General features: G+C 41.9%; 1 protein-coding gene across 1 annotated transcript in view; it reads left to right on the forward strand.

The window, feature by feature from the left end:
• The window catches only part of MYLK4 (myosin light chain kinase family member 4), a 92106-nt gene that overhangs the window by 65406 nt on the left and 11476 nt on the right, over positions 1-15224 (forward strand). Inside the window, exons 8-11 of the mRNA XM_077267643.1 lie at positions 3835-3976; positions 5883-5953; positions 11568-11696; positions 14907-15059. Of these exons, the coding sequence (XP_077123758.1) occupies positions 3835-3976; positions 5883-5953; positions 11568-11696; positions 14907-15059 (495 nt within the window). The remainder of the gene's footprint in view (positions 1-3834; positions 3977-5882; positions 5954-11567; positions 11697-14906; positions 15060-15224) is intronic.

Raw genomic sequence — 15224 nt, forward strand, 5'->3', positions numbered from 1 at the left:
TTCAAATATGATACTTAATAAAGGCATATATTAGCCTTAAAGAAGCTCGTCAGAAAATATACCCTCTATAACAATCAGCTGAATTTGCTGGAGGAAGCTGAAGCTAGGAAGACAGTTTACCTGCAGTGGCCCCTATAGGGCTAATGTAGTATTGCATGACAGCCGTTCCATTGAATTGCCAGTAATGTAATACATAAATATTAAAGCTCCCAATTTGCCTTTAAAGGGAAGTTGCCACAAAAAAAATTTCAACAATTGAAAAAATGTAAAGTATTAATGTTTTAATTTTTTTTTTAAATTATCATTTGTTTTTAAAGACATAAAATATGAAAAATAATTTTGAAAGGTTAGATATTTTCCACTTTTAAACGCTAGGAGGGAGCAGCTGCTGAAATCTGCCATGAAAACCTATTGTAGTTCTGGCTCACTTTATGACTGCAGTAATTGTGGGCGGGGTCTGCTCACATGTGTGACATCACCTTCTGGGTATTTGCAAAAGGACAAAGAAGGATGAAGTTTAGGATCACAGTGCGGAGCCATTTTGTTGGTGACTGTCAGTGATACTGACAACTACAGTGTCAGGCCGGTTTCACATGTCATGAGTGTTAAAAGGGAGGCCACAGAGCAGGAGGTTGCAGTAGTGGGAGATGGGAGATGAGGGCATGTGCTAGTGTTTTTGCAGATTCTTGACTAAGGAATGTACAGATCCTGGAAATATTTTTGAGGTGGAGTCGGTAGGAAGGATAGATCAGAGTTAAGAGTTACCCCGTGGCAGCCAGGAATGTCACAGGTTGGGACAGCGGGGTAACATACCAAGTGGATAGAAGCATTAGAGGTAAGGAATATTACAGGTTGGGAAAGCTGTTAATACAAAAATAAAAATCTAAGCATCTTCCCTTTAAAAGGGTTTTCCAGTGTCAGAAAAATGTTTGTTCCGTTTTTCCGGGTTTGTTTTTCGCTCCCCTCCTTCCCAGAGCCATAACTTTTTTATTTTTCCATCAATATCGCCATGTGAGGGCTTATTTTTTGCAAAACAAGTTTTACTTATGAACGACATAATTGGTTTTAGCATGTCATGTACTAGAAAACGGGAAATAAATTCCAAGTGCGGTGAAATTGCAAAAAAAGTGCAATCCCACACTTGTTTTTTGTTTGGCTTTTTTACTAGGTTCACTAAATGCTAAAACTGACCTACCATTATGATTCTCCAGGTCATTTCGAGTTCATAGATACCAAACATGTCTAGGTTCTCTTTTATGTAAGTGGTGAAAAAAAATTCCAAACTTTGCTAAAAAAAAACAAAATTGTGCCATTTTCCGATACCTGTAGCGTCTCCATTTTTCATGATCTGGGGTCAGTTGAGAGCTAATTTTTTGCATGCCGAGCTGGCATTTTTAATGCTATCATTTTGGTGCTGATACGTTCTTTTGATCGCCCATTATTGCATTTTAATGCAATGTCGCAGCGACCAAAAAAATGTAATTCTGGCGTTTCGAATGTTTTTCTCGCTATGCCATTTAGCGATCAGGTTAATCCTTTTCTTATTGATAGATCGGGCGATTCTGAACGCGGTGATACCAAATATGTGTAGGTTTGATTTTTTTATTGATTTATTTTGAATGGGGCGAAAGGGGGGTGATTTAAACTTTTATATTTTTTTTATTTTTTTCACATTTTTTTAAACTTTTTTTTTTACTTTTGTCATGCTTCAATAGCCTCCATGGGAGGCTAGAAGCTGGTACCACTTGATCGGCTCTGCTACATAGCAGCGATCATCAGATCGCTGCTATGTAGCTGAATTGCAGGCTTGCTATGAGCGCCGACCACAGGGTGGCGCTCACAGCTAGCCGGGATCAGTAACCATAGAGGTCTCAAGGACCTCTATGGTTACCATTCTGATGCATCGCTGACCCCCGATCATGTGACGGGGTCAGCGATGCGCTCATTTCCGGCCGGATGGCCAGAAACGCCAGTTAAATGCCGCTGTCAGCGCTTGACAGCGGTATTTAACTAGTTAATAGCGGCGGGTGAATCACGATTTCACCTGCCGCTATTGCGGGCACATGTCAGCTGTTCAAAACAGCTGACATGTCCTGGCTTTGATGCGGGCTCACCGCCGGAGCCCTGCATCAAAGTGGGGGTTCTGACCTCGGACGTACTATCCCGTCCGAGGTCAGAAAGGGGTTAAAACAAACTGCTCCCAGGGAAAACAAAAAACCCTTTTAAGAGGTTAAGAGGGGTCACCCCTCTATGCCCCTATAACAGCAGTGGTTGACTTATGAACCTCCAAAGCTTTATATACAGGGCCAGAAATCAGCAGCAAGAAGTAATACTATAATAATATACCTTCTGATTTTTTTTTTTACCCAAAACACTTTGTCTCTTAAAGGAAATGTTTGCCGTTAAGAATGTATCTCTATATATAATAATTGTCTAAGGGGTACTTTCGTCTTTCTGTCCTCAACTTCCGTCATGGAAATCCCGCGTCACTGATTGGTCTCAGCAGCTGCCTGTCATGGCTGCCGCGACCAATCAGCGACGGGCACAGTCCGATTAGTCCCTCCCCTACTCCCCTGCAGTCAGTGCCCGGCGCCCGCTCCATAATCCCTTCCAGTCACCGCTCACACAGGGTTAATGGCAGCGGTAATGGGCCGCGGTGTTACGCACTCCGTTACCGCTGCTATTAACCCTGTGTGTCCCCAACTATTTACTATTGATGCTGCCTATGTGGCATCAATAGTAAAAATATGTCGTGTTAAAAATAATAATAATAAAAAAAACCTGCTATACTCACCCTCCGGCGTCTGACGATGCGCTCGCGCCTGCCGCCATCTCCATTCCCAGAGATGCATTGCGAAATTACCCAGAAGACTTAGCGGTCTCGCGAGACCACTAAGTCATCTGGGTAATTTCGCAATGCATCCTGGGAACGGAAGATGGCGGCAGCCGCGAGCGATCGTCGGAGCTTCGATGGATCTCAGGGGGTGAGTATATAACTATTTTTTATTTTCATTATTTTTTTTTTTACAGGGATATGGTGCCCACACTGCTAAATACTGCGTAGGCTGCGTTATATACTACATGGGCAGTGTTATATACTACATGGCTCCTATATACTACATGGGCAGTGTTATATACTACCATGGCTGCTATATACTACATGGGCAGTGTTATATACTGCGTGGGCTGTGCTATATACTACATGGGCAGTGTTATATACTGCGTGGGCTGTGCTATATACCGCGTGGGCTGTGCAATATACTATATGGGCAGTGTTATATACTGCATGGGCTGTGCTATATACTATGTGCCCTGTGTTATATACTGCGTGGCCTGTGCTATATACTGCGTCACCTGTGTTATATACTGCGTGGCTGCTATATACTGTGTGGGCTGTGTTATATAGTACGTGGGCTGTGTTATATACTGTTTGGGCTGTGTTATATACTGCGTGGCCTGTATTAACGCATCGGGTATTCTACAATATGTATATAGCAGCCACATAGTATATACTGTAGCACAGGCCACGTAGTTTTTGTCTGCTATATACTACATGGCTCCTATATACTACATGGCCTGTGCTATATACTATGTGGCTGCTATATACATACATACATACATATTCTAGAATACCCGATGCGTTAGAATCGGGCCACCATCTAGTATTCAATAATCTTTTTATTATTTAGTTTCCTAATTTGTCAATGGAACTTAAATATCAAATTAAGTAAACACATAAAAATATATGTAAACTAAACAACATGAGTCAAATTATTTGGTTTGTTTATAATACCTTGGGTTATATATTCATGTGGATTATATCCTTTTCAACAGTGTAGATGGCGGAGAATTATTTGACAGAATTATTGATGAGAACTGCAATCTCTCAGAAGTGGACACGATATTATTTATAAAGCAAATCTGTGAAGGGATTCAGTACATGCATCAAATGTATATTATACACTTGGATCTTAAGGTATAGTCAATTTAAGCATATCTAGACATATTACTATTACAATATACTTTGGAATGAAATTCTATAGACTTGGACTGGGAAGTATACTCATCTTGTGCCTGATCTGTTCTCATTTGTGATCCTGCTATGTATGAGCATAGTATTTAGGTCTAAGTACAGTATGAAATCCATATTAGTATATATTCAGTAGATATAGAAATTTCCAAAAGTACAATTAATATCATCATCATCATCTTATTACATTGGGGAAAATAAGTATTTGATACACTGCCAATTTTGGAAGTTTTCCCACCTACACAGAATGGAGAAGTCTGTAATTTTTATCATAGGTACACTTCAACTGTGAGAGACAGAATCTAAAAAACCCAGAACATCACATTGTATGATACGTAAATAATTAAATTGCATTTTATTGCATAAAATAAATATTTGATCACCTAATAACCAGGAAGAATTCTGATTCTCACAGACCTGTTAGTTTTTTTTAAAGAAGCCTCCTACTCTGCACTCATTTCCTTTTATTAATTGCAAGACCAAATGGCTGTCTAAGGACACCAGGGACAAAATTGTAGACCTGCAAAAGGCTGGGATGTGCTACCGGACAATAGGCAAGCAGCTTGATGAGAAGGCAACAACTGTTGTTGCAATTCTTAGAGAATGAAAAAAAAACCCACAAGATGACTGTCGATTTTGTGTTCGCCAATGACCATCTGGATGATCCAGAGGAGGCTTGGGAGAAAGTCATGTTGTCAAATAGAACTTTTTGGTATCAACTCCACTCACCTTGTTTGGAGGAAGAAGGAGGATGGGTTAGACCCTCAAGAACACCGTCCCAACCGTGAAGCATGGTGGGGAAAACATAATTCTTTGGGGGTGCTTTTATGCAAAGGGGGCAGGACGACTGCACTGTATTGAAGGAAGGCTGCATGGGGTCTGGTATTCCAAGATTTTGGCAAGCAACCTCCCCCCTCAGTAAGAGCATTGAAGATGAGTCATGGCTGGGTCTTCCAGCATGACAATGACCCAAAACACACAGCCAGAGCAACTAAGGAGTGGCTCCATAAGAAGCATTTCAAGCTCCTGGAGTGGCCTATACAGTCTCCAGACCTGAACACCCAATGAAAAATCTTTGAAGGGAGATGAAACTCAATGTTACTGAGCAACAGCCCCAAAACCTGAAAGATCTGGAGAAGATCTGTATGGAGGAGTGGGCCAAAATCCCTGCTGTAGTATGTGCAAACATGGTCATGAAGTACAGGAAACGTCTGACTTCTGTAATTGCAAACAAAAATGTCGTTACCAAGTATTAAGTTCTGTTTTTCTATTGCATCAAATACTTATTTCATGCAATAAAATGCAAATTAATTCTATTTCTCACAGTTGAAGTGTACCTACGATAAAAATTACAGTTCTCTCCATTCTTTGTAGGTGGGAAAACTTGCAAAATTGGCAGTGTATCAAATACTTATTTTCAAATACTTATATATCAAGTTAGGACTGACCCACCGGACAACAGATGATTTGACTGGTGGGTCCCTGTGTAGGTGTCGGGCCGGCCCACCATCCGCTATTTGAGCTATTAATACTTGGCACAATACACTTGATTCATTAGATTCTTTATGACAAGCAAATGCAGCATCTAATCAATCAATTAACAAACTATCCAGTTTATTATTATATAGATGCATAGCTAAATTTTATACTAAGGGTAATGTAATATCTGCATGTAGCTGTACACTTGGCCCTTAGAGTCAATGTTACTGGTGGACCCTAGGCATCCGAGTCCAACACTGTTATATATAATATAGTTTATTCCATAAATAAGGCAACAAGAACATTGTAACCTTAAAGCTAATTGCATAGTTTCACTTAGTAACATTGTTACTTCTTTCTCATTTGATTTCAGCCAGAGAACATTATGTGCGTGAGTCGAGCAGATTATCAAATCAAAATTATTGATTTTGGCTTGGCTAGAAGGTAAATGTTTGATCTTGAGATCATGGTAATGTGGGCGCTGTAGAGGGTATCCAGAGAGGAGCTGAAAAAAATGTGATTGTTGTTTTGTGTTTACTGTCATAAAAGAACTTTGTAACTTTGTTTATGCTTGCTAGACACATTGGGTGCGATATATGAAAACTGTTCAAAGAAAAATGTATGTGTTGGTCATAGCAATCGTTCTGGTCACCACTTTTACGTTAGGGGCCCCAAATTTCAGAGGTGCTATACTGTGATATCTAAAGACATATTACCTGAATGCTCTTCAGGACTTGCCTTAATCCACAACTTCCCTTAGGAGACACGTAGAAACATATAACTGAGTCTATTATTTCCCAGGGTGTGGCGGTTGAGTTCTCCCCTGTGCAGACATTGAGAATATCCAGCACAGGCATAGAAACAAGCAGCAGAATCTCCTCTATCTGCACCTGCGCTGAACGCTTTCAGTGCCTGTGTAATAGAAGATGCAGCTGCCATCTTGGAGAGCAATGTTTTTTAATATGGAAACACATTGTGTTAGGTTGCCTGTTTGTTACGCAATCCCCACATGTGTTGAGGCTGTATATATATCTATATATATAAGAGGCATCGTGATTACTCGCAAATCCCGCCCCCTGCACAGTAGCTCCGCCCCCACACATTACCACACACAATCCTGCCCCCCACCACATTACCACACACAATCCTGTCCCCCCACCACATTACCACACACAATCCTGCCCCCCACCACATTACCACACACAATCCTGTCCCCTTACCACATTACCACACACAATCCCGCCCCCCACCACATTACCACACACAATCCTGCCCCCCACCACATTACCACACACAATCCTGTCCCCCCACCACATTACCACACACAATCCTGCCCCCCACCACATTACCACACACAATCCTGTCCCCTCACCACATTACCACACACAATCCCGCCCCCCACCACATTACCACACACAATCCTGTCCCCCCACCACATTACCACACACAATCCTGCCCCCCACCACATTACCACACACAATCCTGTCCCCTCACCACATTACCACACACAATCCCGCCCCCCACCACATTACCACACACAATCCTGCCCCCCACCACATTACCACACATAATCCCGCCCCCCACCACATTACCACACACAATCCCACCCCCCACCACATTACCACACAATCCTGCCCCCCACGACATTACCACACACAACCCCACCCCCCACCACATTACCACACACAACCCCGCCCCCCACCACATTACCACACACAACCCCGCCCCCCCACCACATTACCACACACAACCCTGCCCCCCCACCACATTACCACACACAACCCTGCCCCCCACCACATTACCACACACAACCCTGCCCCCCACCACATTACCACACACAACCTCGCCCCCCACCACATTGCCACACACAACCCCGCCCCCACCACATTACCACACACAACTCCGCCCCCCACGTTACCACACACAACCCCGCCCCCCACCACATTACCACACACAACCCCGCCCCCCCACCACATTACCACACACAACCCCGCCCCCCCACCACATTACCACACACAATCCCGCCCCCACCACACTACCACACACAACCCCACCCCCACCACATTGCCACACACAATCCCACCCCCCACCACATTACCACACACAATCCCGCCCCCCCCACCACATTACCACACACAACCCCACCCCCCACCACATTACCACACACAATCCCGCCCCCCACCACATTACCACACACAATCCTGCCCCCCACCACATTACCACACACAATCCTGCCCCCCACCACATTACCACACACAATCCCGCCCCCCACCACATTACCACACACTATCCCGCCCCCCACCACATTACCACACACAATCCCACCCCCCACATTACCACACATAATTCCACCCCCCACCACATTACCACACATAATCCCGCCCCCTGTACAGTAGCTCCGCCCCCACCCCATCACCACACATAATCCCGCCCCCCACCACATTACCACACATAATCCCGCCCCCCATCACATTACCACACATAATTCCACCCCCCCACCACATTACCACACATAATACCGCCCCCCCACCACATTACCACACATAATCCTGCCCCCCACCACATTACCACACATAATCCCACCCCCCACCACATTACCACACATAATCCCACCCGCCACCACATTACCACACATAATCCCGCCCCCCCACCATATTACCACACATAATCCCGCCCCCCACCATATTACCACACATATATATATACTAGACTGTGGCCCGATTCTAATGCATCGGGTATTCTAGAATATGCATGTCCCCGTAGTATATGGACAATGATGATTCCAGAATTCGCGGCAGACTGTGCCCGTCGCTGATTGGTCGAGGCAACCTTTATGACATCATCGTCACCATGGCAACCATTATGACATCTACGTTGATACTGTGCCCGTCGCTGATTGGTCGAGGCGGATTCGCGGCAGAGTGTGCCCGTCGCCTGGCGGCCTCGACCAATCAGAGACGCGGGTTTTCCATTATGACATCATCGTCGCCATGCTGTGCCCGTCGCTGATTGGTCGAGGCCTGGCGGCCTCGACCAATCAGAGACGCGGGATTTCCATTATGACATCATCGTCGCCATCGTCTAGAATATGCATGTCCCCGCGGCAGACTGTGCCCGTCACTGATTGGTCGAGGCAACCTTTATGACATCATCGTCGCCATGGCAACCATTATGACATCTACGTTGATACTGTGCCCGTCGCTGATTGGTTGAGGCCTGGTGGCCTCGACCAATCAGACGCGGGATTTCCATTATGACATCATCGTCGCCATGCTGTGCCCGTCGCTGATTGGTCGAGGCCTGGCGGCCTCGACCAATCAGAGACACGGGATTTCCAGGACAGACAGACAGACAGACAGAAAGACAGACAGACGGAAAAACCCTTAGACAATTATATATATAGATATATATAATTGTCTAAGGGTTTTTCCATCTGTCTGTCTGTCTGTCTGTCCTGGAAATCCTGCGTCTCTGATTGGTCGAGGCCGCCAGGCCTCGACCAATCAGAGACGGACACAGCATGGCGACGATGATGTCATAAAGGTTGCCTCGACCAATCAGCGACGGGCACAGTCTGCTGCCAGGCCTCGACCAATCAGCGACGGGCACAGTATCGACGTAGATGTCATAATGGTTGCCATGGCGACGATGATGTCATAAAGGTTGCCTCGACCAATCAGCGACGGGCGCAGTCTGCCGCGAATTCTGGAATCATCATTGTCCATATACTACGGGGACATGCATATTCTAGAATACCCGATGCGTTAGAATCGGGCCACAGTCTAGTATATATATATATATATACAGCTTCCTAGACTGCTTTAACCCCTTAATGACCGCCAATACGCCTTTTCATGGCGGCAGTTAAGGGTACTTAAACCACAGCGCCGTTAATTATCAGCACTGTGGAAAAAGTGTATAACGCCCCCAGTGTCGGGATTTCTCCGGGGTCAGCTAAGACTCCAGGGAACATGATTTGGATTGTTTTTTACCGACCCCAGTGTTGCGATCGCTGTTAGTAATGGTATAACAGCGACCGCAAAAAAAATAAATCAGATTTTCCATTTAATTTCTCTCTTCTCTGATGTGATCGCACATCAAAAAAGAGAGAAATAGGGTCCCCCAGTTCCCCGATCGCCCCCCTTTGCCTTTGGAGTCCAGGAATCCCCCCGTGATGTCCTCCGGCATCTTCTTACTGGAGAAAATGCCGGGCGCATGCGCAGTGCGCCCGCCGAGATCTGCTGGCCGGCACCCGGCAAAAAGCAGAAAAATGTTCTTATTGGTTCATTTTGATCACTGTGATAGACACTATCATAGTGATCAAAATAAAAAAAATAGTAAATAAAACCCTCTTTTATCACCCCCTTAGATAGGGAAAACTAAGGAAATAAAAGATTAATTTATTTCCATTTTTCCATTAGGGTTAGAGTTGGGCTAAAGTTAGGGTTAGGGCTAGGGTTAAGGTCAGGGTTAGGATTAGGGTTAGGGGTGTGTTAGGGTTATGGTTAGGGTTGGGATTAGGGTTAGGGGTGTGTTGGGGTTAGGATTGTGGTTAGGGTTGGGATTAGGGTTAGGGATGTGTTGGGTTTAGGGTTGGTACATCTCTTGGAGGGGGACTCCAAAGGCGACATGGTGCCATCATTGATGTCAGCCAATTATGCATTCAAAAAATCAAATGGTACTCCCTTCTGAGCCCTGCCATGCACCCAAACAGTGGCTTTTTCCCACATATAGGGTATCGGCGTACTGAGGAGAAATTGTACAACAAACTTTGTGGTCCATTTTCTCCTGATACCCTTGTGAAAATAAAAAAAATTAGTTCCAAAATAATTTTTTGGTGAAAAAAGTAAAATGTTCATTTTTTTTCTTCCACATTGCTTTAGTTCTCGAGAAGCACATGAAGGGTTAATAAACTTCTTGAATGTGGTTTTGCCCGTTGAGGGGTGCAGTTTTTGGAATGGTGTCACTTTTGGGTATTTTCTGTTATATTGACCCCCCAAAATCACTTCAAATGTGAGGTGGTCCCTAAAAAAATGGTTTGTAAATTTTGTTGGAAAAATGAGAAATTGCTGGTCAACTTTTAACCCTTATAACTTCCTAACAAAATTGTGCTGATGTAAAGTAGACATGTGGAAAATGTTATTTATTAAGTATTTTGTGTGACACCACTCTCTGATTTAAGGGCATGAAAATTCAAAGATTGAAAATTGCTAAATGTTCTAAATTGTCGCCATATTTTCATTTTTTCATAAATAAACACAAGTCATATTGAATAAATGTTACCACTATCATGAAGTACAATATGTCATTAAAAAACAGTCTCAGAATCAGTGGGATCTGTTGAAGTGTTCCAGAGTTATAACCACATAAAGTGACAGTGGTCAGAATTGTAAAAATTGGCTTGGTCATTGGGCAGCAAATTGGCTCTGTCACTAAGGGGTTAAAAGAGGCATTAAAGGTGATGTCTTTAGTTTATATTGGAAAAACCTGATGACAGTGTTGCTTTAAATAATTAGATATTTGAGTATTAATTCAATTCTGTACCTCTTAGGCCAGTGTGTTAAAAAAGATATTTTACGACGTGGCGCAACCTTCCTGCTATGGGTTTCATTGTCTAGTTTGTTTGAGCACAAGGATAATATTTAGCAAAAATAAAACAAAATTATTTCAACATATCATTTATTATCACAGGTAAAACTGCTGTGCACGCTTATTCTCCTGTATCAAGCTTTAATTATTTAGCCATAGACTGAAAACATTTCAATTGCAGTGCACAGTCTGTCATATTGTTTACAGGCTCTGCTTAGATGTGATTTATGTGGACTAGCCCTGTAAGCATTTCTCCTATAACGTTGCCTGCCAGTTTGTTCCATTCCAGTTATTAGTCACTGTATCTATGAGCTGTGTTTATGTTCTGTGTCAGACTTTATTCTTCCTGCAGAGTAGGTTGTTCGGAATGTATTTACTATGCGGCCAAAACCCGATCCTCTGTTGGGAAATTTTATGCTATGTCATTCCTTTGAAATTATATTTTATCTTTCATTTATTCATGCTCTAGGTATAAGCCAAGGGAAAAATTGAAAGTGCACTTTGGTACTCCAGAGTTCCTTGCCCCTGAAGTTGTGAACTACGATTTTGTCTCCTTTCCCACAGACATGTGGAGTGTGGGAGTCATTGCCTACATGCTGTGAGTTGGCCAAAAACTCAAGTCTGTTTTGTGTGAAATATGCTTTATCTCATTTTTTCTTGAATTTACATTTGGTTTCTAGCCTATGAAGGCTCTTTTGCTGAACTGGCTTTTCTACCGGTCTTTAAAGAAAAACATGGGTGGCGCAGTTGGAACAGTGAGGGCAGCTGAAGATAAATATTTTTATCTTTTCATGTATAGAGTGAGCCAACAGCAAATTTCATTATCATCCATTAAATAGAGTGTCTGCAGTCATGTTACATACAACATATTTGGAATGGAAATAATAAGAGACCTGTGGTCTCCATACAAGTTTAGTCTTGTAGATTGGCAGATAATAAACATATTGAAAGTTATATATGCAATAGCAGAATGACTGAATGTACTTAATATACAATGAAAATCATTTGACTTATAAATGGAACAATAGTGAATTTTGTTTCACCTTCCCAATATATTTCCAAACATTTGAGCGGAACAGCATCTGTCCTCCTCCACATACACAGCAATTTCCATATGAACCTAAAAGTTACTAATTTGCTTATTAACTCCCACTACACTCACATCAACCAGTTTGTAACCACTAGACAAGAGATAAATAGGACCCAAATAATGCCCTCCACATTTAATCTCAGGCCAGTGATACTTCCCTGTGGCAAATTCCAATAATGAATAATAAAGAGAAATGAGCTAGTTTTACCTGCAAATTGTAGGCAGTAAAAAGTAGCTTGAAGCTTGTGGGCCCCAATACAAAAATACAAAATCTTCAACAGGGCAACCAATTATTATGGGTTTTTAATAGTATTTGTCTTCTTATGTAGGCCAAACAGACCTTTTGGACCCCCTTAGGCTCCAGGGCTTTGGTGCGACTGCAACCGCTATATCCACTATAGTCACACCACTGGCTGAAAAAAGTAAACTTGTCATAGTCTAAATGAGTTATCCAAGTACAGCAAATATAAAATGTCTATACACCCCTGTTAAAATGCCAGGTTTTGTCATTTAAAAAATCATGCCAAGAAAAATAATTTCAGAGCTTTTTCCACCATTAATGTAGCCCAAGATCTGTACTAATCCATTGAAAAACAAACTGAACTATTTTCAGGTGAAAAAAAATAAAGAACTAAAATAATGTGATTGCATAAATATGCACACTTTAAACTCATACTTTGTTGAAGTACCCTTTGAATTTATGGCAGCATTTAGTCTTTTTAGGTAAGAAACTATCAGCATGGCACATCTAGAATTGGCCCACTCTTTCTTGCTATAAATCTGTCAAATAGCAAGGGCATCTCCTGTGTAAAGCACCCTCTTCAGGTCACCCACATATTTTCAATTGTATTCAGATCAGAGCTCTGGATGGGCCATTCCAAAGCTATGATCTTCTGGCGAAATCATACTTTTGTTGATTTGGAGCATCGTTTTCTTTCTGAACTATGATATTTCTTTTTATCTTCAGATATTTAGCAAAGCTGACTCATATTTGGAACTGTTCATAATTTCCCCCACCTTAACTAAAGTTCCAGCTCCAGCTGCTAAAAAAAAAAAATCCAAAGCATAATGTTACCTCCATTGTGCTTCACTCTGGGTATGGTGTCTGCAGTGTAAAGTTTTTTTAAATTGTGGTCAAAAAGGTCATCATTGATATCATCAGACCTTAAAACACTTCCGACATGCTTTGGGCAGACTTGGTGTTGGTTTTGGCAAAACATAGTTGGGCTTAGTTATTTTCCTTAAAAGAAAAGGCTTATATCTTGCCACTCTACTCCATGAGTCGGCCATATGAAGAGTACGGGAGATTGTTGTCAAGTGCAGTGCAAAGCCAGTACTTGCCAGAAATTCCTACAGCTCCTTTAATGTTGATGTAGGCCACTTGGTAGATTCCCAAACCAATTTTTGTGTTGTCTGGTTATCATTTTTTAAGTTCTAGGCAATGCCACTGTTGTGACCATCTTCAGGGAGTTCCATGGTATATCCAATGCCTTGGAAATTGTTTAGTACTCTTCTCTTGACTAATAACTTTCAACAATGAGATTCCTGTGCTGAATTGTAACCTCTTTATGGACCACGGCTTTTGCTGTAAAATGGAACTAAGAAAGTATCAGAGTGCCATCTCCGACTCCAACTATACTCCGTTTTGTGCACTTTTTATAGATCACAACATACACAGCATAGGTTCACTCCCATTGATTAGCATCATGTAGTACCAACTTTTAACCTCTACTATACTCCGAATTGTGCATTATTTATAGACGACAATGTTTATAGGATACATTATATTGACTAGCAAAGTTTGGTAACAGTTTTAGCTCCAACCCCCATTGTGCTCCATATTGTGCACTTCTTACAGACCACAATGTACATGGCATAGGTTCAATTTCATTCACTAGCATTGTGTGGTACCATTTTTGACCCCCACTATTGGCAGTCAGTTTCATTCAATTATCATTAATAATATAGTTACCATTTCTGGCTCTACCTACTTCTAAAAACTGCTGTGTAGATCATAATTTGCTATTCATGTCAAGTTGCTTTGTACAATGTGTAATAGTTTGACTTGATTCCACACCAGAGCACCATCTGCACGGAGGTTGTTTGCCTGCTCCTCTTGTTTGTATAGGTGCGCTCCTACTTTCTATAAACTAAAAGCATAACTGTATTTCTATGGGAAATTAGATTGTAATATCCCTTAGGGACAAGAAAAGTGGTTACAATTTGTGCATAGCACTACAGAGTGTGCTACATAACTGACTGAAAGTAAATAAATCCATGGATATATCTGGCCTACACCCAAGTCAGACTCCTCTTGGATGAAGAAATGAATTTACAGGACGACTATGCAACCTATAGATGGCACTCGTCTTCTTCATGTTGGAGTAGAGCTAAGTGTATATTTTTCTTAGGGAGAGCTGCCAACAGACTTCATTCCATTTGCTGGTTGTTCTCAAGGAGAAGCAGTTTTCCAATGAGGCAGCTATGCAGAATATTAGTAGGGGCTTTGTGCTATAATAGAAATGTAGCTAATCCTAGAGGCCCAGACACTGTCAACCAGGGTGGTCAGGAAAGAATAATATTAATTACTGTAAATCAACTAATTCAATAAATCATTAATTTTATACATACTTAATGGCTTTTTTTTGTTTGGTTTAAAATTTATCATCAATTTAATTTGGATTGCATCTCAAACGTTATCTTTTTTTTAATCATTAGGTTAAGCGGGCTCTCACCATTTTTAGGGGAAGATGACAATGAAACACTAAACAACATCATTGTATCTCAATTTGACTTTGAGGGAGAAGAATTCAAAAATATCTCAGATCATGCTAAAGAGTTCATCGGCAAGTTGCTGATAAAGGAAAAATGGTAAGTATGATTTTATAAAGGGCATTTACAGGAAGTGTTAAGTGTTAGTGTTATGAGTGTTGTAATGATATATTCAGTAATGTTTCCCACTATATTCATATTACCAATGTACACATTATTAATGTTTATGTATTCATAAGATGACATTATTATTTTTATCATTAT

Source organism: Ranitomeya variabilis, chromosome 6 (genome assembly GCF_051348905.1).
Source record: "Ranitomeya variabilis isolate aRanVar5 chromosome 6, aRanVar5.hap1, whole genome shotgun sequence".
Classification (NCBI taxonomy): domain Eukaryota; kingdom Metazoa; phylum Chordata; class Amphibia; order Anura; family Dendrobatidae; genus Ranitomeya; species Ranitomeya variabilis.